Source organism: Pimephales promelas, chromosome 5 (assembly GCF_988280905.1).
Source record: "Pimephales promelas chromosome 5, fPimPro1.hap1.1, whole genome shotgun sequence".
Taxonomy (NCBI): Eukaryota; Metazoa; Chordata; class Actinopteri; order Cypriniformes; family Leuciscidae; genus Pimephales; species Pimephales promelas.
This window is the reverse complement of record NC_142773.1, coordinates 32,806,466-32,827,344: the sequence shown is the minus strand read 5'-3', so window position 1 is coordinate 32,827,344 and position 20,879 is coordinate 32,806,466. Positions and strand designations below refer to the sequence as shown.

Here is a 20,879-nt window from a genome sequence, read left to right as displayed (position 1 = left end):
ACCCATGTGTATGTATGTTATTCTTTAAGAATCTATTTGATGTAAGTTTAAGAGGGGCACGAAAAGAGTAACAAAGGAATCGAAAATATCGGTCGTTCCAATTTTCTCTCTTGCGGCAGTTCGACGGTAATTTCGCCTTCATGTGCTCAATTTCCGATAAATCATTTGTGCGAATATAAAATAAATAAAGATTTTTAGAAATGCACAAAAACATGGCTCAATATTTAGGTTTGGCCCCGAAACGTGAAGTATGTGGAAAACAATAGGTGAGAGATGATGAAGAGGAGTTTCAGTTTGACTCGAGCGCCAGATTAGCAGCACATCTCACATTTATGTTCAACCACAGTTAGTCACAGCTCACCAACACTTGACATGTGTCATAATAACATTATGAGGTTTCTTGCACTTAACCAAAATTTAAGCTTTGGGTTTCATTTCTGCAGAAGTGGCAGCGATTTGCAGATGTCTGTAATTAATATCAATTTAATATAAGAAAAAGACGAGAGGAGTGTGAGGTGAAAAAATAAATAAGTTAGCAAACCAAATCAAATAATTTGAATATGTAATTATCTTTATATTATCAAATATTAAATCTAATATAATAATCCTAATATAATATATAATGTCATGCACAGATACTCTAATAATGAATTATATTCATATAATAGCCATATACTTATACCATAAAAATCCATGATTCAAAGGTTCATTTTTTTTTTTAAATCTACAGTTTCTGAATGTACTGTACAACTATCTAGTACAGCCACATGGCAAGCAGAATGCATTAGGAGGAGTGCCTTGATGCTAAATTATATTTAATTAACTTAATCCAACGGGGAATTTGGCATTGTTTCACTGTGCGTTAAATCACATTAGCTCTCATTTGCTGGGTGCTATCTCAATCATTCTATATGCCGCTCCAACCTCTTATAATCTCTGTTGAGGTGTTTCATTGGTGTCAATTAAATCATTGTTTGGGCACTGAAACGACTTTGCTGTTGCATAATTCTGTCGTGCGAAATGCATTAGTGACATCTCAAAGGAGAGCATGTGCATCTTACAATGAAATTTCCTCCATACACAGAGAAACGGTATTTTTGGTACCTTTCCATACTATATTATATGGAAGCACGTCTCCACCTCAGAGTAACTCCAACTGCTTTTTCTTGATACAAAAACCTCTATGTTTGTCTGACATTTTTCTGACATTTTCTTTTAAATGAGCATATTTATGGTTGCAATTTTACTCTATCAGTGACATTTTAGAAAATACCTAAACACTGGGGCCTGATAAAAATGCTCATTTAAAAGAAAAATCTTTGCATCTGAAGAATATATATATATACACTGTGTATATATATAATTGCTTTTGTGACATATACTGTATAAACTTTGTTTCTCATAATTTAATCTTTATAAATTACAATGTGATCTTAAATCATGCAACAGTGACTTTATTTCTCATGATTATGCCTTTGTATCTCACAGTATGACTACTACTTTTAAACTGTATCCATGAATTACCCTTTTAGGCAGAAACAGGCTTCCATATGCCTCAAGCCTTAGACAGAGCGCACCAGTACTCACCACTGAGAGGGAGTTGGTGAGCAGACCGCCATCTTGACCCAACATGTTGGGGACCGACATGCCGGACAGGTCCATTCCTTGCAGGTGAAAGGGGTGCAGTCCGTTCTGGGAGACAGGGGGGCAAAGGTGATGGTACGTTCCGGACTCAGACTCGGGTAAGTGAGCCAGCATGTGTTCGGGGAGGGTGGGGGGAGTGATAGGCGGGATGTTGAAGTCTTCGTCCCCAAGACTGGGCACTGGGTAGGACTGCTGGAATGAACAGAGACACAGCACACAAAGGTTACATGTCCTGTCAAAACACTGATTGGCTGATTACAAAATCACAATCTTATTCAAAAGACTGGACATTGGTGATGATGAATACAATGCATTTTTCATGTCTGTTATCATTCATTCGGCGGTAAATACAAAAGAAAGGAGGTATCAAATTTGAAATCTCCCAACATAAAAATGACATCGCAACTTTAAAAATGGAAAAGCGAGTGTATAGATGGTGAAGTGGAATGAGCATTCTTGTCAGAGAGTCTCCAAAGGCAGCATGAAAAGGCTTTCCAAACAGTTAGTTTGAAATACTGCACAACAGGGGGTCACCCGTAGGCTAGAACAAGGACAGACTGTCCATTTGATACTTATAAATAAGAGATTGAAATGGGTTACAGCAAGAACAGAAAAAATGTTGTTGAAAAACCAACATTCTTTGATGTTCTATATTCTGCCACTGAAGCGATCCTGCTATGGCAATGATTCACGCTGTATCAATAACAGAAAAAAGACTGATCACAACTATATACGCAGCAAATCAAATGCTGAATAAAGTACATCAAAGTGCACTGCACATTACAGTGATTCATTCATACTACTTGAGCCTTTGAGGAAGTAAAATTATATGCAAATGGTCAATCAATCTCATTAGACTATAACAAAAGGCTGCTTTTATGAGGCTGAACAGTCACTTGCGCTTGGCTGTGAAGTTTGCTTTGGCTGCCTTAAAGCAGCCCGTCCTGCACGCTGCCTCCTCCAGCCCCTGTCAGTTTAGACTGTGATGAAAAAGATGTAAAGCAGATAAGGAGATGAAAGGCTGTACAAATCCAAGCAAAATCATAAATTATTCGGTAAACACTCCCTTGGAGTAAAATACTGTAGAAAAATATATACAGTTATCGTAAGGCATAGAGATGAAGTTTATTATCGGTACCAAAGGCAAGCCGGAAAACACATCGTGTCGAACACTTCATGAAACGCTAACCGTAAATATATATATATGCCTCAGCCTCTGATTCGACTCGAAATGACCCTCTCTCTCTCTCTCTCTTTTTTTTACCTTGAAAGGGGCTTCTCTTTTCTGCTGCTTTATTATCTCTAATACATAGCTTTTATTTGCAGCAAACTAAATGAACCTGTCAGACAGCCAACTAGAGGCAATTAGGTATGAAATTGGTTCCAAATTCAAACTCAACTCAAATAACGGCCCAACTGTTACTTTTAAGGATTGCAATAATCGTTTTAATGAGCTTCCTACTTCTGCCTCTAAAAGCCAATGTATCATGCTCATTTGCATATTTGATTGTGTTGTGCCTCACAGATGTCTGCGTTTGTTTGCGGGAAATATGCTGGCATAATTCATACAGTAAGGCCCTTAGAGGAATGATTTGACTGCCAAATTAAAAAAAGAAAATCACATAGAACAAGACGACTGTTTGCAGTGGCTTGCATTGCTGTTGATACATGCGAGTAATGTACTTATTTGTGTAATTATTGTCGAAAGGAGAAAAATTAAATATGATTTTTAGGCAAAAAAGAATTATATAAATAAATTACAGTTTTGTCGGTTCGAGTCGAGGTGCGATTGTTTATGTGTTCTAACGCTACGTGATGTTTCTTGGTATCCTGTCTTTCTTTTTTTACACTTTTCTTTTTTTGTGACACTGAGATGCGTAAACAGGCAGCCAAGAAAGAGAACACAGGAAATAAATAACCCTGTGCTGTGGTGTGTGGCTCTGGAAAAAAAAAAAAGTGAAATGCACAAAAATTAAAAGACATTGCAAACATTTCCTACATCTGTGTGTTTTTGTTGTGAAAAAGAAGACGTTAGATGAGGGCGCGTGTACAAACATATCAAAACATGGTGTCACCTGATGCTGATCTACTTATTGAACTGGAAACTGCAAAAAAGTTCCAGCTTATCAAAATAAATTCTTTTCTGAAGCAAAATGTACTATGAGTAAGTTAATTTGTCCGATTCCAACCTCTTGTTTAAACATCCTTCATTTGTAGTCATGTTGTTGGTAATTTGAAACCTGAATTCAACTAAATTAACTTTTTAAATTAACTTTTTAAATTCTGAGTCAGGATTGAGGGAAATTACCCGCACAATGTCTGTACTTTCAGTTTAGTGTTTAGTATTCATAATTCAGTTACATTCAGATCGCTATGTGCAATTTTAACATAATTTAGGTGTGCGGTTTTCCTCTAAAAGGCTATCTTTCATTTATCTATAAAATGACAATTTCTGTGTAAATGAGGACTTTGGATGACGCATAGTTTCCCAACAACCCTCATTCGCATTACATGCAAAGGAGGGGAAGGAGAAGAAAATGACAAGTTTTGAGATCCACAACGTGCAAGTCCTTGTCCATTTCGTGTGACATCATTTCGACTGGACAACAAATCTCTCAGGGAGGTGATTGCCTGTCAAAAAGCACAAGGGTAATGGGACTGGTGGGAGATGAATGGCAAATGAGCAGGAGAGTCATTTAAATCTACTATCAATTACTGATGATGGTCATGATGGCTGTATGGAATCATTGTCTATGGGCGACTTCACAGCCAGCAGTCAATCAAAGCTTCACAGCGGAGGGGCAAAGTGGAAAATACTGTGGAAATAGTCATGTATCTGATGTGGTTTACACTGACAATAAGGAAAGAAGGGAGAGAGAGCTCTTGTGTTTTTAACAGTGTAGTGAATGAGTGGCAGAAATGCTTCACCAGCAGAAATCACGCATTAAATTACTGCGGCCTCACAATGGAGATGTGAATTGTTTATAAGCCTTCCATCTTGACAGGCGTAAATCAGCTCGTCATTATGAAAGAAGAGCATGTACTGAGATATGAAGAAAAAGTGCGTTTTGAGATAAGATATACGCTCCATCATTATGCCACAAAATGCATTCAAACAAATTTAGGAGATGCTTTCTGATGATTTAGTTGTATTCCAGTTTTTAAATCAAGTGTTTTTTTTTTTATCTCTAGCTGTTATCTCTAGTGGTTCAAAACCCTAACCACTTCAATTTTGAATAATAATTTTTAAAATAATTTTAGTAATAATAAAATACATGTGTAAAGATCGTAAATGAAATGAAAAAGAAGATTTAAAACATTTTAAATGAATGTAAAAACGTACAATTTTGTGAGATTTATCTTCTAAAATTGTACTCTCATAAGTTGTCACATTGCCATTTGAAACATTTTATATCAGCACAAGATTAATTGATTGTTTCAAAATTGTTTCATTCCTATAATTGACAGTGGCATTATGACAATTTACTCCATAACAAATGCCATGTACTAAACATTTTGTATTTTAAACAAAATATATTTTACAAAATACTTTAGTTTTTACCATAAAATTGCGATAAAATCAAAGCCATATGTCTAACCAAAGATTTTAAGGTGCTATGCCCAAAACAGCATGTACGAGATCCGAATTCACTGCCATAAGAAGCCTGCTTTAGACCAATCATAAAGTTCTTATTGAGATTGATTTATTGAGATTGCACAGTAAGCACAGCTGCTTTTTAATATTTCTCTACGTAACTATGCGCTAGATGGACATCTTTGACCTTTGCACCTCATTCATTAGAGCTGTGGCTCAGCAAAAATGCGTTTTGAATGATCATCCCCTTATGCCTGTCAAAAATAATGCTGTCAAACTGAACAGATAGTGAAATGAAAGCGCTTCTCCTCATGCGTGCTAATGAAGACAACGGCGGAGAGTTTAAAGATAATTTTCCGACGACTGACATCACAGAATTTATCGGTATTTTGGTGCTGATGTGTGAATGGTCTTTTAATGGTAAAAAGCCAGAACGCCATTGCTTGTGTGAACAGCGTTTTTGTGTATTTATTGGTAAAGTCGTTTTATGGTAATTTGTGTGAAAGGGGCATTAGGTGCAACTTTTCAAAAGGTTTTTTTCTTCTGGGCAACACTTTAAGGTATTTGCCTTTCGCAGAAACAAAACTACTCTATTTAAATGATCACTCCAGGATTGGCTGTGGATCATTACCCAGAGCTCCATGTGGCACGAGGAGCGCTCCAACATGTTGTCATGCCCTTTCACCAATTAAATTGCCAAAGAACAGCAAAAGGAAAAGTAAACAGCGATAACCTGCGCCTGCAGATGAGGCAGCTTTTTTATAATGTAATTTTGAATAATGAAGATGTCAGGTTAAATGGTACAGTAGTTAAACTTAATAAGGTGCCCTATTTTTTTTTTCCCAATCAGCTTTTCATTTGCCATCTAGTCTGTGTGAGAGAGGCAAATGAAAGCAATTCAGCCTGTAATGAATACCTCTGGGACCCAGGGGCAGTGATCATTTGAATGCAACATTCTTTGGCCGGGCCCCCAAAACAACCTCGGACTCGCTGAGCTGCCGATTACTGTTGAGAGCTTCTGGATAAATGCAGAAGGGCTTGTCTGTCTTGTGCTAGCATCAAGGTCAAGCATTTTGGAGGAGGTTTCTACTTTGTTTAATGGAGGTGACACGAGAGCGTGTGAAGCCTCGTCCGACCCGGGCTGCGGCATCGCACCCGGCGCGTCTTATAACCCGAATGGGATCAAAGCATACACGCATGATCCACGAGCGACCACTCCCTGTCCGGCACGCTGCATCAGTGCCTTTGAGCAGCTTAAAGTTCATGCATGCATGAATATGCAATTCATGAATATCTCTGAATAATGCATGTTATGAGAAATACAATGCTGGAATTATTTGACCGATTATTTAAGATGTACTACTGTTGAAATATTTAATAAATATGCTGTATAAGAACATTAGTTTGGCTTAAGAAACATTTCTGAAATACACACACACACACACACACACAAAAAAAAACACATGTAAGAACGGGCCTCTTCATTCCCAGGAGAGAGCACAAGGTTAGTTTATGCATGTTTAAAAAGCACAGCTTTCTCCTGGTGCCCCAAGAGCTCTGCAACATCTGGGGGGAGGGGGGTGGGGGATGGATACGAGCAACTGTATATAAACCCACACAGAAATCTGACAACCCCCCTCATCAGAGACTATACATGTCAAACCACTGCGGCGGGCAAATACATTCTGTGTAAGAAACAAACAAATAAAATATCGTACACATATCTGCTGCTCTTATACTTAGGGATAGTATTAACATCAAATACACCTCCTGAATGCAGCATTGCATCTTCTATAACAAAGATAAGATAATTTCACCCAACCAAATGTGATTGTTAAACACAAAAACCAAGAGTTGTTAAGCGAACATTGCTTGCTCTCTGAGTCAAAGCGAGCGCTTTCACAAGTACTGTCTTTGAGCTTAGTCCAGAAATATGAGAAGTGTGTATATTTTTAGTGTTCGCTGAGTGTATGCTGTAGTCGGCTTTATCTAGCATCGCTGGCACACGCTGCTTCATCTTGCTGCTGCATTTAAAATAAATAAACGGTGATACAGAGCGCTTGTGGGCTGACATGCGCTCAACACTCCGCCATTTTGGGCTAATAAATGTGGCTTTTATTTAATGGCCAAGAAACACATGGTTTGGGGTTTGAAGAAGGGGGAATGAGAGGAGATTGTAAGATAGGAGAGAACCTGTGTGCAGACAGACAGACTGGCCTGTGAATGCTATATTTTAACATTTCATTGATTCGGTTTATTTTTTTTTCTTCTGGGCTGTTATTATTGTTATGTCTCTCAGAGAGGAACGGATCTCCACGTGCGGAGATGCTCAGATGGATAACAGTGTCACAATTTGTCACTCGAAGCAGCTACGAGGCTTTCAGAAGTGTTGTCAGTCAGTCAGTGGGAATGTTTTGATGGCAAAAAGGCTGGCAGATTTCAAAGAGATCGACAGAAGTTTTTAAATGTCATTTTAACACATGCCCGTTTCCTAAAAAAGTCAATTTACAATTCCAACAACTAAATCTTTTACATTATGTAAAGCCAATATTCTCAAAAATCATGGTCATTGCAATGTACCTTATAAAATAATATATTTATAATGTTTTTTTTATATATTTATAATTTTTATTTGTATTATTACACCATGTAGTGTGACATCATGCTTCACTTTATCATGACGAACTGTATCTTTAAAAATGCATTTAAAAATTACAACTAGCCACCCATAGCCAGATATTTAAAAAGGTAATCAGTTTATGATTACTCCACTACACAAATTTTGGCTCTATTTCATACGAGCAAAATAGCTTTAAAGTTCGTTACAAGATCTGAAGGTTCCCCCACCTCCAAAATCCCAATTTAACCCCTGCAAATGCGATCTGTGATGCTTTGCTATTCCAACTGCAGAGATGTGAAGGGCAGCCTCTAGTTTCAGTATCTATGCACATAAATTACATCTTTAACGGTACACTCAACATCATTGATCTCAACCATTTGCTCTGAGGACCGGCTTATGAACGTAACAGCGTAGTTCATACCAGTGCACAGACCACGGCAGCATTTAGATCTTTAAAATCAACATAAAAATTAACAGATCAAACCAAAAGTACTTCAGCAACCATTCATTTAAAAACTATAATCCTTACACTTGGCCTTGGCTGCTTTCCAGGTTGCCTTTTGTTTCGTATTATAGAGCAGATTAAAAAATGAAATTTCAGTACATGTTTTGCCTTTAGCGCTGGAGCTGTGGATGCTTTTCAGCTTCAGTTTTACCTTCCTGAGTGTGAAGTTTAAAATAGGCACAGGGGTACACTTCTCTCTAATTCGGTTAATGTGTGTTTAAAAGCAGGAGAAAGCTTTGTGGCTACGTACCACACACCGAGGTCAAGGTGAATTCAACTGTTGTTGCCAATAAAAGTAATTACCTGTTCCCAACAGAGGGAAAGAAGGAAAGTTGAGAAAGAGAGAGAGGGTGAGAGATGCAAGGAAGCACGAAAACAGCAGAAAATAGGGACTGCAGCTCATAAGCGAAAGGAAGTAATATCTACAAAGGGAGTTTTAAGATTCAAAGGGAAACATAAAAGTAGTGCTAGACTCAAAGCAGCTCTAAGATTACAGCAATCCTATTCATACACGTGAAATCAATGTGGAGCTCAATGGCAAATAAAAGTGTGATCTACTCAACAATGGAGTGCAGGATGCAGGGACAGACATCGTCTAAAAACGGTATAAAGTACAATGGACCCCTTTTCACAGACTTTGATATATTTTCCACTTTAATTTAGCAGGTTAGCTTCTCTCTCTCTCTCTCTCTCTCTCTCTCCCTCTTAATGTACATAATTTAATGTAAAGCTAAAATAGCAGGACCATTTTGTGTCATTTAACTTTGGAATGGAAAAATCTAGGTACTGCTGCAAAGGAATTTTTTTATGCAAGTAACGTGTCTTTGCATTGACTTAACATTGAAATCATTCGCGTCTGACACGCTATTCGCGCCCGGTGTGTGAACGCATCAAGTTCGCGCGAATAGCACAAATTGAGCGTCTGGCACGTTAAGCGCGAATTATTTAGTTAGTGCTATTTGTGCATTCACGCGTTTGACGCGAATTCGCGTCTGCCGCTCGAGTTGAAAAATCTGAACTTTGCCGTCAATTCGCGCAGCGTTAACCAATCAGGAGCCTGTTGCTTGCTCACGTGATGAGGATCTGGATGCTTCAATAAATTATTTTGTAATATGACTAAATTCCTGGTAATTCCTGGTCCAGTAAATATTTTATCACTTAAAACTTTATTTCAATATATGAGACATTCCATATCTAGAGCTCTCAAGAGAAAACACAGAGCAGTAACTCTCTTGATGAATGCTCGATCAACAAAAAAGATGGCCGCCAACGGGTTTCGATTTTGACACGTGTGACGCGCGTAATATTTTGTTTTTACGTGCGCCGGTTTCACTCTTGACGCGCGAATTAACACAAAGTAGTTAAGCGTCAAACTAAACGTGGTAGACACGAATTTGACACGCTATTCATGTCCGGTGTGAACGCAGTTACAGATTTATTAAATTTACTTTTATTGGTCAATAACTTTACTTGTGCTGCTAATTTTACATTACATTAACTGTCCTTTGCTTCATCTAACGCTCACTTAAATTAATCTTTAAAAACTCGAATATTTTAATGAAACTGATAAATGTGATCTGTAGCAAACCTCAAAATTAAAATTTATTTTTCATACTGTACATTATAATGTTGTGCTGCCTAACTCCACTTGGAGCCTTTAAAATGATTGATTTTAGTTTAAAGTATTTTATTTTTAAAGGACTTACAGAAAGTAGTATTTTTCTAGTGTATAAATAATCATCAACCCCTAAATGTAAAAATGTTTCATATGGGTGATACACACACACACAGTACGTAACACGCACAAAAATTGTCAGTTGATGTTATTTTGATTGGCGTCTGGTTAGCGTTGGTGTGGAGTTATTTACCCATGTCAGACGGTGGCCGTCCGTGTGTGTTGGGGTCTCTCTTTTCCAGTGGCCGCCGCCCTGTTTGTTGCTGTGCTGCGTCTGGCTGGGACTGGCAGGTACGCGGAACTACAGTGGGGATGCAAGGCCAAGGGTTCAACCGACACAGCAGGGTAACGAGAAACATGCACATGCAAGACTCATCACAACTTTCAGCTTTCATCCCTCTTCAATCCATTTTTTTTGGCTCTGTGTTCTTTAGATTCTCAATGCATCTTTCATCTCCACCCACATTAAAGCTGTAGCAAACATGCAGCGTGAGCACCAGGGATGCACAATGCAGACAATGTACATTTTAAACCAATTTCAGGCTATATGGCTCAATAGGACCGTATGCAGCTTTTCGTGTTAACTCTGAAACAAACAAGTGACCTGTAATTTGGTGCACTTTCCTTTACATTCTCCTGAATGTATTTGCTACAGTGTGATGATGAATAATTCATGAGTCAAATATCATTTATTTATTTTTCCTCTTACCATTGAGAGCCATAACACTACTGGGCTTAGTCTCTACAGCCTACAGGTTATACTATAATTCACACTAATTCTCTAGATCACAATGTATTGTGAATGCTTATTTAGGACTTGCATAAGATATGTCATGTGCTGAACATGCACAAAGCAAAGCATGTAACTTCAACATAACATTTAGGCAAGTCATTGGAAGCCAACTATTAACTAATATATTTGTCCACTGATATTCGATTAGATTACACTGAACAGTTTATTAAAAAAAAACAAAAAAAAAACAAAAAACAGTAACACTAATTTGCTGTTAAATAATATTATATTATATATTGTAGTTGAAATAATTGTCCTAAATAGGTCAGTTGATTGACCAGCAAACTTAAATATATGTTTTCTGTTATTGCACAAAGAGCTGCAACTTTGTCAAACTGCAAGCAAATGTGTTCAAGAATAAGTTTAAATATACAATTTTCGACATGTGTGAGAAAGGTGTGAATTGCACCTTCACACATTTCAGGGGAACAGAGACCTGTTAAACGTTACTTATGTCAAACTAAAAGACGGAAGATGTTTTGAGCAGGTTGCTAAACCATATGGACAGTTTTTTTATACTTAAAACGTGTTTCATTATTAAATTTACTTTCTCAAATGGAATAATTATTCGTAACACTTTTTTAACTTGTAATGAGAAAAACACAAGTGAGATGGGGAGGGAGGGAGTTATTTTAGAGCGGGAGCCATTGCACATTACATTCTACACGTCTTACATTAAAGGCCAAACTCTGTGATCCAAAAACAGATTGAATTCAGCGCTTTCATTGTGTTTACTGCGCCGAGGCACTTTTCAGAAAAGTTGTTTTTAACCTTGAGTATTATTTTACATCCCATTGTGTATAGTATTGGAAGTTTGAAATGTCAAAATGTAGCTAACTTAAATTTAATAGAATGCAAGCACGGTTCAGATCAATGCGTCTATAAAAACAGGCCAAACCCAAACAGCTCGTGACAAAAGCAGGAAGGAAATGTTTTAATAGATTAGCAGCATCATACATAACCTGCTGCTGGCTGATAAAACTAGCAGGGGGAAAAAATCCTAAATTTCATACTATGCACACATGATCAGTCCATCTACAGTGCATCGCATTCACTTCCCTACAGCAGAATGTGGCAGGTGTCCTAAGGGACGCTAATTAACCTGTAGCCTTAATTCATTAGGCAAACGTGTAGAAGGTCCCGTAAGACTGCACTTCTCATGTTCACCCTTGACCTTAATGCACCGAACTGCATGTTTTAGTTTTAACAATTAATCAAGCTGTGCTTTTTATAACAAGATGTGCTGAACTATCTAGTCGGCAAAGTCACTGATGAAACAGTCTTTTATCTTGTTTGTTCCAACAAGTGCAAGTATCCAGAAATAAACTTCCCTTTCGGTGAGTAACTAGAGGAGAATCGGTCTGCCTTTTCTAAACCCACGGCCTTGTGTAGAGTCCATACTGTGTGCCGTTTTTAATGAAAGTGTAAATGGAGGAAATGAAAGCCTGCGACAATATGCATTAAAGCATCATTTCATTAAGCTTTAAATGCTTTGTTTACATGTTATAATAGCCCCTGATTATGGTGGCGACTGATAGTGGCTCTAATTTGTGATGCGCCGGCTTAAATTTGTTTAATTACGACTTAAAACAAAAGGAGTGAGCAGTAATTAACCCACCTGGTTCCCTGGCACAAAGTCCTGGCTGGGCTCTGGCATACTCATGAACATGTTTTCGCTGTCGTACTGCAAACAGAAAGAGAGAGAGCAAAAAAAAACAAAAAAAAAAAACAATAAATAAACAGTCAGAAATGTTAGCTCGACACATAATATGAGCCACAGAATGAGACAGAGCCACAGAACATGCGGTTGGTATTTCTGCTCAGTGCTTTCTTCCCAAAACGCAGGGCTCATAGACAATTAGTCTTTGAAGTCCCTGCCGTATCAGATGGAGATGTCAGTGATTTGATGTAATTAGTACAGTGGTAATTAAAGTTGCTGGTTGAGGGGGATGAATGAAATGCTTTCATGTGTGCAGTGGAATAAAACAGAGTTTGATGAGCCCACACAAGGATAGACCTGAGCCTGTAGGAAGGGTACAGGTGTCTCACCGCAGATATAAACGTACAAAAAGCTGTTAAATTTCATCAACGGAGTGATTAATACAATATGAAATGTAAGACTATGTAATAGTCTATGAAATATGAAATGTAAAAAAAATTGTTTACACTAAGGTTTTAGAATTGACTTACCACAATTAGGATAAAGTGAAGTGTGTAATTTCTACACCACTGGCAGCACCAAATTAAAGTTGTTCATTTTGCAATTCTTATGGCACTGAAAATACATGCGTCACCTTTACAGTCAACGTGAAATAAAAATTGACAATATTACTTCCTTAATTTATGTTCCTGGTCTTCTTGTGTACGATTCAATGGTGCATATTATTCCAATATTAATATTATTAAATTGTAAAATATTAAATGTAAATTTAACAAAATTGAGTCAAGTCACCTTTATTTATATATCGCTTTATACAATACAGATTGTTTCAAAGCAAATGCTTCGCCTCTGAAACAACTCGCCATTGTTGGCTGACGTCATACTTTTTCAACCCCTCTCCATTCCACGATCTGGCTCTATTCTGGCACGTAATCTGCACGTCAATGTATTCCAGATGGATGAAATCAAGCCTTTTTTTCTCCTTAAATATCCCATTACACTCAGAAATATGTCCGATTAAAGAAGTAAAATGAGTTGCGCATGACTTTAAAGTTCTAAAAATGTTTTTTTTAGGTGTTCAGGCACGAAGTGCTGAAAACCTATTGTATTTGCTAGAAAGAAAAAAAAAATCCCCTAAAACGCATCGTGCAGCCCAAACCGTAAGGGCTGGAGCTGTGAAACTTTGTCAGATGGTAGGGCCTCGAATTGTGGAGAAGCTATCAGAGTATGACCCCGATTGGCCCATAGGTGGCGCTACAACAACCAAAAGTACTAAATTGCTCATAACTCCTAGACCGTTTGACTTGGCTTCAATGTTTTTACACCACTGTAATCCCTGGCTCAAGACGGACAAGATGTATATCTCGGATTTCCATTTGGAGCAAAAAAAAAAATGTGTTATTTCGGTTTTTGTCCAAAACCCGCTTTTGCGAACTAGTCCCTGGTTTTTTGCCCAATCGGGACCAAACCAGTCTAGGCCTATTCTCTGGACTCTCTAGATCAATAATTATCGAAAAAAAGTTGAAATTTTGCATTTGGTTGGCTGTAACAGGCTCATTTAGATAGTGGTCTGTGGCAAAATTCAGTCAAAAGCCCCTAAATCCCCCCCCAAAAGTCACAACTTCACAAAAATCGGTGAGCATATGTGTCCTAACATGACAAAAGTACTAAATTGCTCATAACTCCAAGACCGTTTGACTTAGCTTCAATGTTTTTACACCACTGTAATCCCTGGCTCAAGACGGACAAGATGTATCTCGGATTTCCATTTGGAGCAAAAAAATTACTTGTATAATAAAGACAATACTCAACTGTAATTCATAGTATAACTTTTTAATTCAATCTTTTAACATTTACAACCACATTTAGTAAAAAATGACTATTATCCTGAAGTTGAAAATGAGTGTGTGAACTAAACTGTAGTAAATCATATTTTAACATGGTAAATTATGATAAATCATATTGGAACATGGTTATTTATGTAATATCAAGCTGAAATGTAGTATATCATGAAAAATCATGCCTGCTACATACAACTTAATGTCTTTTGATGCTTTTGTGCTTAAATGCCTTAAAGACCTGAACACCGCTAAATGCTGCTTGCAGCTTTAATTTTTCTTGAGATTCAATAAGAAACATTTTTGAAACAAGAACTGGTAATGAATCTTCTATACCTCCATAACAAACAGCAATCAGTCAGTTCAGCCACAGTGTCTTTTACAGTACACGTGCAGCTTGTGCATTCACCTGCTGAAGATGCTCAAAACAGCTTCAGCTGAGTCAGTGCAGGTTTAATGTGTGATGAAGGAAAATGAGCCCGTGACCCAGCTGTGCAGCACACCTGGGAAATTACAGGAGCCGACACTGGCTGCCTGCTACAGTCCACTCAGCAACACACACTTTCTGCGCACACAAATTCTGCTGACACGCCTTCCTGACAAATACACGCCAATTTACATCTGCTCCACTTCCTTAAAACCCATGAAAAATGACTGATTAACATCAAAAGCAGAAATCCGATATGTTGGCTGTGTGTGAGGGAATGGCTTTCTCAGCAAAAGGTCCCGACAGCGTTGTCATTAACACAGATCCATGACACTTATTTGAGTGTTTTACGAACGAATGAGAGAGGGCGTCACGAAAAAGAGGAGATCGAGTGAGAGGGGAAACTCATGGTTGATGCCTGTCACTGGCTGAATGTTTATATTTCTGTTCATCCAAGCAGCACATCTCATTTCATTATGCCTGCTCGAGATAATTCTATGGAAATGAAATGGCAATAATCCTAATGAAAGCCTATCACATTGCGACCTTTTAAGTGTGCGAGTTGATGGGCTGATCTGATTGGTTTTTGCACACGGATGACAGTTAATTTCATGCTAGCTTATTGATTGTGATTAATGTGATCGGGCTGATCTAAGATTTGGCTATTCTTAAACTATGAAATTAGCTGTTTTTAAAACAACATACAAGATAGTCATGAGTGCACCAAAATCAATTCATAAGAAGATTTTTGCAGTTAGACACATGTTCTGTTGCAAAACCTAGGAGATGTCTTTCTGTTTACTTACATAGGCAGTAGCTTAATTCAAATTAGACCTAGTAAGCTGCGTTTATAGCTAGCCAGTTATTTATAACAGAAGATTTGAGATGCAGCCGTTCAAACCATATCCATTTTTATAAAGATTCTCGCTGATTTCTCACTGTTATGACCTTTAACATGACTTTCTCAGTGTCTGTGCGCTGTTCTATCTACTTAGCTCTTACCCTATCAGACACTATTTGCATGTGAATGTGGCAGTGGAAAGTGTGAGGTGGCCTTAGCTCAAAAACTATAACCTCAGAGCTAAACACATCAAACTGACACCAAATCCATCCAGCAACAGTTGGCCAACACCCTCCCTCAACGATATGCCGGCTGCACTTTAGAAGCAAACCGGCAATGTGCAAACTTCAATTTGCAAGCTGTACATGGCATTATGACTGAGGTTTACCTTGATTCGTGCAAACTAGCATCTCTCAATCGTGTGGCAAGCAGGGAGCCATTTTGTGTCACTGTAGCTGTTCTTTCATAGCCTGAGGTGCCATTACATGACCAATAAAACCACACCAAGTGCAGATTGCCATTCTAAAATCTTACAGCTCAACTGCAGGCACTACACAAATTATTGCATTATTATCAAAAAACGCCACAAGAGTCCATTATCAAACTACAGGGCCGCAGGCACCAGCTACGTACATCCTAAAATAAACAAGTTTTAGTGTGAAAAGAAAGAAAGTATCTGTGCGAGCAGGTCAACAAACAACTACAATGTGCGTTCGGCAGCTGCCGCGCGGATGCAAATGAGGTATCAAATAACAAAAACAAAACAGGGCATAATGGCTGTGGGACTGTAAATCGATCCCTTCCACACTCCGCCCCAAGCGTCTGGCAGCTTCATAGAAAGCTTAGGTAAAAGAAATTGATCCCAACTGACATGACCACATGCTAACAAATTCCTCATTATGATTAATATGAAGTGTTCCTTAGGGGAAGGAGGGTAATGACATGCTAGTGTTCTCCCAGAATAATATTAGAAAGTCTGTGGCAACACTTATTAGCACTGTAATTAAACTGTTCATCCTTAAATGACTCCCCTGGTTCAGAACGACGAGGCCTACGGGCCAAAGTGTGTGTGTGAGGGACTGAACTGTGGCCAGGGATGTGTTCATTCGCTAATGCCGTATTTATCTTACAAGGGGTTTTCTGTTAATTCATTCTAATTAGCGTCACTGGAGGGTCTCGGAGTTGACTGTCGATCAGAACGAGGCGTTTAAGAGAGCTGTGTTTGATTCCGATTCGACGCTAGCTTCAAAATGTCCTCAATTAGAGTGTGTGAATAGGGCCAACCCAGTCTTACAGGAAAACGAAACTATTTGACAAGGTGTTGATTTTGTGTGAAATAAATGTAGGGTAGGTAGTTTGTTTTATAAACACTTTTTTATACTACTGAAACATCCTGATAGCAATCAATAATATAAGTGGTCTAAATATTAAATGGTCTGAATGCAATGATTGGACTATATCTTACCTTCCTGTCACCATATGTGGCACGTTGCTGGAATGCGCACAGGCTAATTATGACCTACATTTTGGTCGAATTTGAGGATTTCACAAAAATGAGTTCATTGAGCTCTCATCTAGTGATCCCAATGCTCCAAATAGCAATTAAACATCTAAAAGTATCTTTATTTGTATCCGTTTTCTGAGAGTAACACCTTTCCCTTTTCCATTAAAAATGCTGTTTTTCTCTGATCGCTTCTCAGCGGCTGCGCTTCCCCTCAACACAAGTTTAGTATCGTTTTAAAGTGCAATTCTCGATAGCATGACTCTGAGTCTGAACCGATGAAATGTAATTTCTCATGCTGATGTTTAACAAAACAATCTTACGCGCACTGACTGACAGAATTGTGCTCACAACGACGCCTCAGACAGAGGGCAAACCCAATTTACACTGAATTACAGTGTTTCAAAATATCTGTCTTGGCTAATATTCATGCAAACATTATCTGTTTTGTCTTATATGAACATTTAACTGTTGGGGAAAAATATATGATGTGTAATATTATATTAGATCTATACAGTACTTTATATTTAGGCTGTTTCATTAATGTTAATGTTCATAAAATATTTGGTTTTGACTTGGTGGGTGCCAAATTTGGTGTTCTTTGATTCCAGCAAATCATATATCATTTTAAAGGTTTTTAATAGAGAATGTGAAAATAACTAACTAATTTTTGAAAATATGTAAAGGTAATTTAATGATGTCTCTTGTATTGTGACGCTTTGCAGACTCTGCTGTTTGTGTTTTTAGGCGTGGCTTTGGAGACGTCTGAAGGGAAGGTTGGATCTTATGCTTTTAAAGCTATGCTTTAAATTGATAGCCTGTCCGAAATTGCCTACCCTACCTTTAATACGATGTGAATCATAATTTTTTTTTAGTCAACACTATACAGTATAGTCAGATTCTCGTGACTTTTATGAGCATTTTTAATAAATGTCACAAACTCAAAACGACTCATCCAAAACCAATAACTGTTACCGTTTATATTTAAGTGCCTACATTTCCTGAAAATAAAACCAAAATAATTATGCAACGATAGTTCATATGACAACGTATAGTTAAAAAACAAACATTAAGAACAGATTTTTGTATAAACAGAATGACAATGTAATTAGGATCAATTATCTGGTACTTCCTCGACGATATTAAGAAACCGGAATCATTAAGCGAAATAGGAACCAGAATCGTTAAATCCTGAGATTCCCATCCGTAATCAAGAGAGTAATAGCTTTCAGCACCTGCAGTCTGAGAGGAGCTGGTATCAGTGTACTGCTCTCTAAGCTCTCCAGAGGTCAGCAGGATTTCTGCAGAGCCCCCCTGCCCGGCCTCATCATCCCAATGTGTACACAGATAAAATGGAAACGTTCTGGCTAAACCTATATAACCCCCACATTTGAGCCCTCCCCCTCCTCCTGACAAACTCTTTTTCCTGGCATACACTATTATATAAGAGTACCAGCTATTGAGAAGGAAGGTACCAGGGCACCCTGCCAACCTCAACTAGCTCTGAACAACTCTCTATTAAAATATATGAGGAACTTCTGTTCCTCTAATCTTAAGTGTTTGCCACTTAGCTGGGCCGGGACGGACTTCTGAAAGGTTCTGGGATGAAAACAAGCTGTGAAGCTGGGATGATGTTAAACCCTTATGTTTTATGTTAGGACCAGTCTCTACCCTTGAGCGAAGTACTTGGCCACTCCAGCTAATTATATTGTACTGCATTCACAAAAAAACAACCTCAACCATCCATATTTGACAGCGTGCCACTGTTTTTCCAAAACTAGAATTATGGGCTGCAATATCAACATGATACGCTATTCTTTTATAGCCTGGTAATACCAAACTCTGCTACTTCGCTTTGCTTCGTAGACAGATTCTGGCATGGCTTAATTGTAAAGTGTTTGTCTGAAGTATAAAATCATTGGTTACCGGTAAGCCAATCGCATAACGTTTGGTTATGACATGTGTTTTTCACCAGCTCAGCCCCATCGAACTTCCACTGTAAACACATGTATGATGCGAAAACGCAACCATTGAGCGAAATACCGGAGTGAGCATGGCTGACCGGGTTTTGCTGCCTCCTTAACCTGATCCTTCCATGAGTGCAACCAAAGGGGACACAATCACAACTATCGTCTTGCCGGCCTTTGGCCTGCCCAGTTTCTCGCTGATGATTGGTAATATTTTATAAATTACATTTTTACCACACCTCCATTCAAAATGTTTAACAAACCCGCTTCTTGTTCGGCTTTTAGTTTGGAAATGGCAGGAATATTCTCCACAACAGAGTGAATTGTATCCCATGACTCCATGTCGTTTTCGATTTCCCGATATCTTAAACTCGGCGCTTAGCGTCTACGTCACGTCTCTCAGCTCGCCCTCTGTTCGTTGATTGGCCGTCTGTTTTCAGGCCGGAGGAAAACTGAGAGACATGTCGAAGTCTCGGACTGAGTACAGAAGCGAACTGAAATAGAGCGGAAGTACGAAGGCTAATTCACTTATGCAGAGTGACAATTTGAAAAACAGACGCAAATGAAGGCCTTTCAGATCACAGCAAAATACTGCATTTGTAGCAAAACTGCATTTGGTATGTTCGCATAGTGCGTGTAATGTAATAAAAGCTATGAAATGTTGCATTGGTTATATGAGTAAAATACATCTTCGTGAGGATTTGTAAATGAGCGTATTATGCAAAAGAAGGTGCAAAATATATGCATGTGTGGAATTATGAAACAACATCACTTTGAAAAGTGCTAATCATGATAAAGGTCTTTAAGTCATTCTAACTGAAATGTGTCTAAAATTTACAGCTATTAAAATGAGATTTTAAGGTGTTGAATTCCAACTTAAGTATCATAAATTTCACATTCGAGCCAATTTTATGTAACTCAAACCTAATCTTTCTCACAGTAAATGAACCCAATAAATCAAATTGTGAAAGAAACGCACCCTCTCCCTCAACGAGAGCCATAATTTTATGCAAATGTTATACAATAATCTGTATTCTATATCGGAGCATGGTAATGAGATTGGTTGCTCTACATTATTCATATTGTACAGATCCAATATAAACAGATATCATAAGAAGGGGGAAGGGGACCGAGGAGAGACGCATCCCAGCTAACAGGGAACATTCCCATCATTTCCACTAATGTTCTTTAAAAGTTGTTTATGTGTTAGAAAAAAAAGATATCTGGTCTTTAATAATGTCCTCAAAACATTAGCTAAAAATAAAAACATTACATCATTCATGGAACATATTTTTTTGGAATGGTTTAGTAGGACATTCATCTATAATTAGTAAAAAGTAACAAGACGCATGCATAAGGAACAAACAATGAATGCAATTTGTATATAAAATATACAGGCAAGCAGGAATAATACACTGACTTCATCCCAGCAAATAATATGTTCCTAGAATGTTCAGCCAACATTCCTATTAAGTTATGAAAACTTTATTTCTGAATGCTTTTTAAACATTTAAAACGTCCAGTTTTTTAATGTATTAAGAGCGTTTTGTCTTGGCTTATGTGAACGTTAGAGCAAAATTCCACTCATTTGATCATGTTAAGAAAAGGTTATATCTGCATGTATTCTGAACGTTCAAAACATCCAGTTTTTTAAATGTTTTAAGAACATTTTGTCCTAGCATTTACATAACTTAGTGGAAGTTATGGGAACGTTCCTTGTCAGCTGGGATTGAACCTAAGCAATCAGGACTTTGAACTTCCCCTATACTGTAACAGCATTTAATCTGATTGTGAACTAAATTCTCTCATTATC

The 20,879-nt window shown here is 37.9% G+C and overlaps 1 protein-coding gene across 2 annotated transcripts in view; it reads right to left on the bottom strand.

Annotated features, from left to right (window-relative positions):
* tox (thymocyte selection-associated high mobility group box) overlaps positions 1-20,879 on the bottom strand; it is a 60,692-nt gene that overhangs the window by 15,158 nt on the left and 24,655 nt on the right. Inside the window, exons 2-4 of one of the 2 annotated variants that reach the window (XM_039676883.2) lie at positions 12,451-12,516; positions 10,233-10,340; positions 1,588-1,836 (exon numbers count right to left, since the gene is read on the bottom strand). In XM_039676883.2, the coding sequence (XP_039532817.2) occupies positions 1,588-1,836; positions 10,233-10,340; positions 12,451-12,516 (423 nt within the window). The remainder of the gene's footprint in view (positions 1-1,587; positions 1,837-10,232; positions 10,341-12,450; positions 12,517-20,879) is intronic. The other variant, XM_039676885.2, reaches the window with a different exon arrangement.